We start from the raw sequence: 3,751 nt of genomic DNA, 5'->3' as shown, positions 1-3,751 counted from the left end.
TGCGCATCTCACGCCGAGGGAGCCTCGGCGTGGACTCCTCCGTATCCCCTTCACGGCCATCGCTACTTCTCCTTTTAGGGTGCAGCCGTTGCACACGCATGAGCAATCCCGGGCGCGAGTTGTGCCGTGCGTCGCATGCCGTGCCGTGAAAAGGAAGGGCGCCTTCGGCGGAGATGGGTGCTTGCGGGTTGCGCCGGGTCGCGTCCCGCTGGCAATGCGCGCCCGTAGTGCGTCGCGTAAACCACACGAATTCTCGCAGCGCGTGCAGGGGGAGGCGCCCATCCGCTTCTTTTATATATATATATATATATCCTTCTTCGTCTGCGAGGGACGTATTCCTTCCCCCAGCGGGGCCAGCAAGGCCGCTGGGCGAACGCCCCGCATATGCCGGGGGACCCGCCACGGCGCACGCCGCCTCCCCCCGCGCTCTCAGGGCCACTCCGCTCTCCCTCCACCGGGCCCGCCCTCTTCGCCGGGGCCGGGTTCAGGTTGGGCGCCCGGCTCTCGCAAGCGGCAACTGCTGACCGCGCGCCGCCCGGGGGCCGAGGGGCCGCTTCCGTACGGTGCGCCGCCCTCGCGCGAAGAACAGCCCACCCGATGTGTTTGACCTGCAAGCAGTATATGCATTGGAGGCGTCCCGGGTCCTCCGTCACACCTAAAGTCGGAAATATTTCACTAGTCTACCGATGCATTATCAGCGCGAGAGGTGCCGCCGCACTTCGGCGCGCGCAGCTGTTGGGCGGGAAGCCCACTGCACTTGCCCCGGGCCCCCTGCGCACGCCGGCGCCCAAAAAAAGCCCAACTGCCGCCACCGAGGGCCAACAACGAGTCGAAGGGACTGCCCGCCGGTCCTTGGCTCCCCCTTTGCGAGGCACTGAGTCCCGGCACCGCGGCCGCCGGATTTGCCATGGGCCTCCGTCCCTGATCGAGGTGAGGCGCGCGCGGGAAGTTCCACACAGCCCCCTGGCGCGTCGTCCACTTCACCGCACCGCACCGCCGCCAGGCCCGCGTGCGCTGGCCCATTCGCCGCTGCCGCGGCGGCGACACATGTCTTCCGCAGGGATTCGTTCTCGTCGGCTTGAACGCGCGTGCTGGAGGCATTCGCAGCTGGCGCAAAACACAGACCCACTAGAGAAATGGGAAACCAGTGGAGCGGAAGGTGCGCCCGCCTCGCGGCGGTGCAAGCCCAATCGCGGGCCGTGATCAGCGCCCGCCGAGGGTGCCGGGCCGTGCCGGCGGCACCGCTGCTTCGCTCTGTGGCCGGCAAACGCGCGCCCGCGCTGGCTTGCGCCGCGACAGCCTTCGCGCACCGCAGAGAGAACCTGCAGTCCGGGCCGCGGGCATCTGCCCCACTTGCCGGCGCACGCTGGCCGCCCTCTCCGCCCGAGCGCCGCCACGCGAGAACACGCGCTGGTAGGAGGGGGCGCCGCCTCCCCCCACCAGCTCCGCGCGGTGGCCGCAGTGCAGAGCGACCGGCGCCGCACTGCCGCCACCTCCGTTTCCGCCCGCGGCCACAAGCGACAGGCAGCCGCCGCCGCATCACCAGCGCCGTCCGCCCAGCGTTGGGACTCGCGTTTGGCGAAACCGCGCGCGTGCCTCTTGGCGCCGCGAACATTCTTCCTTCCGGGCGGCGGAACGGTGCCGGCAGCGCCCCGTCAGTGAGACGCGGCCACCGCCATCTGCGGCCAGACAAACTTCAAAATAGCCTCCGGAGAGCAGTGGCCATAACAAGAAAAAAAACAACAGCAATGAAAGCGAGCACACACGCACACTCTCAAGACGGGAAAAAAGGCGCCCTCGCGGTGGGGCCTTCGGCTCTCGCCCCGCGCCCGGGGAGGGACAACACGAGAAAATCAAAACACTTCGGCCTATTGCGGCTACCGCTGGAAATAGAACGGTATCTATTCATAACTCTAAAACAAAAAAAACAGTTGATCCATCCAGGCGCTTTGTGTGGCGGCTGGGCTCGTCGGGAGCTCGCGTAGCGGCTGTCCGCAGCCGCCGCGCCCCGCAGGAAACAAAACAAAAAGAAACACAACGTTTTTCTTCGGCCTCCTCCGGCCCATGCACCTCCAACGGAATTCCAACACGGAAACAAATACATACATAAATTGGGAGGGAGCGGCGCAAGGTGGGCACCCGCCCGAAGAGCAGTTTAATTAAAAGGCGGGAGGCACGGGGGTCGTCACGCCGGCGCCGCCTGCGGCCCCACACGCAATGCGCACGCTGCACCGCGGCCCGGCGGAGCACACTCCCCGCAGAAGAGGGACGCCCCCCGCCACCCCCAGTGTTCCCGGCGCACCGACCGCGTGGAAGAGCCGTAACACAACGAAAAAGAAATAAAATGAAGGCTAAAAGAAAGAAAAACAAAAGACGAGAAAAAAGAGCCCTCGCAGTGGGGCCTCCTGCTCTCCCCCACATGAAGTAAAAAGGGAAAACGCAACAAAACACGAGAGAATAAACAAAGCGGCCAATTGTGCCCGCCGCTCCAATGCTACTGGGGTTTACCCACAATGCGAAGGGGGGGAAAAAAAACAATTGATCCATCCAGGGGCGTTTATGTGACGGCCGGGCTCGTCGGGAGCTCGCGTAGCGGCGGCGGGGGGGGGGGGGGACAGAACTGCGCCCGCCAGCTCCCCAACGCGCCCTGTATGGAAACAGGGCAGTTGACGCGTGCAGGAAACAAAACAAAAAGAAACACAACGTTTTTCTTCGGCCTCCTCCGGCCCATGCACCCCCAACGGAATTCCAACACGGAAACAAATACATACATAAATAGGGAGGGAGCGGCGCAAGGTGGGCACCCGCCCGAAGAGCAGTTTAATTAAAAGGCGGGAGGCACGGGGGTCGTCACGCCGGCGCCGCCTGCGGCCCCACACGCCGACGGCAGGCCGCAGTTACACGCACCGACGAACGTGGACGGTGACAAACGGGTCCCCCGGCCCAGAATGCACTTCCTCCGTCGCAGGCAGAGTTGACTGGCTGAAGCTGCTGCGTGGCGGACGCCTCCCGAGACTCTCATCCCCCCCAACAGAGGGGTTGGGTACGTGCAGCTCATCGTCACCGCGAAAGAAGGACATGAGCGGCAGAGACGTTTTACGTGGATTGCATTCCACGGAAGCTCTCTTGGCGCCTTTCTCCATCACGTGGCCCATTTTGACCGCCAGCCGTTCCATCGCCACGCGGCAGGCGTCCTCCTCGTTGCCCGCTCTAACGGCATGCGGCACAGCGACTCTCCAACGCTCGCAGAGAGGACGCAGCGACTTCAGCCGCTGCGGGGCCGCGAAGGTGCCGAGCAGCACAGCCAAGACAGACACGATGGTGTGCGAGACGGCGCTCATTGCGGTGGACGCGGAGGCCTCGCCGCTGCTTGACGTGTCCCCGCCGTCGCCGTCAAGTTCCGGCATCAAACGGTCAAGCCGCAGCGGGGCGAAGGTGCGCCCGGGGACGGCGTCCAGCTGGTACATCTCCACCGGCCTCGGCACCCCGCGCAGCGCCACCGCGCCCAGCGCAGTCACCTCCAACTGCTCCCGCTCAGCCGTGCTCAGCGCCAAGTACGCCGCACGCGTCAGCAGCACCTGCCCGCCGTTCCCCACGCCCTCCGTGCGCGCCGCCACGTTTGCCGTGTCACCGTAGTAGTCGTACCCCTTCGTCACCTCGTCGTGCCGGATGTCGCACAGCCCGGTGTGCACCCCGACACGCACCCGCAGGCCGTTCCAGTACTGCTGGTACACCGCGGCGTCCAGGCGCG

The 3,751-nt window shown here is 65.4% G+C and overlaps 2 protein-coding genes across 2 annotated transcripts, besides 2 other annotated features; both read right to left on the bottom strand.

Annotated features, from left to right (window-relative positions):
- Positions 1 to 121: 121 nt before the first annotated feature.
- Positions 122 to 148: a microsatellite.
- A 144-nt stretch (positions 149 to 292) lies between these two features.
- Positions 293 to 311: a microsatellite.
- A 383-nt stretch (positions 312 to 694) lies between these two features.
- Tco025E_09455 (uncharacterized protein) lies at positions 695 to 1,615 on the bottom strand (the record flags this gene model as incomplete). The annotated part of the gene is made up of 1 exon (XM_029376274.1): positions 695 to 1,615. The coding sequence occupies one exon, from the start codon at positions 1,613 to 1,615 to the stop codon at positions 695 to 697; it is 921 nt and encodes a 306-aa protein (XP_029223605.1).
- Positions 1,616 to 2,897: 1,282 nt separating this feature from the next.
- Tco025E_09454 (receptor-type adenylate cyclase) lies at positions 2,898 to 3,751 on the bottom strand (the record flags this gene model as incomplete). Its single annotated transcript, XM_029376273.1, has 1 exon — positions 2,898 to 3,751. A coding segment is annotated over one exon (854 nt), but the record flags the coding sequence as incomplete, so codon positions are not given.

The sequence above is a fragment of the Trypanosoma conorhini genome (assembly GCF_003719485.1).
Source record: "Trypanosoma conorhini strain 025E chromosome Unknown Tco_14.4_contig_01124, whole genome shotgun sequence".
NCBI classification, from domain to species: Eukaryota; Euglenozoa; class Kinetoplastea; order Trypanosomatida; family Trypanosomatidae; genus Trypanosoma; species Trypanosoma conorhini.
Note: the sequence above shows the minus strand (reverse complement) of the source record. Positions and strands in the feature narration are given on the sequence as shown.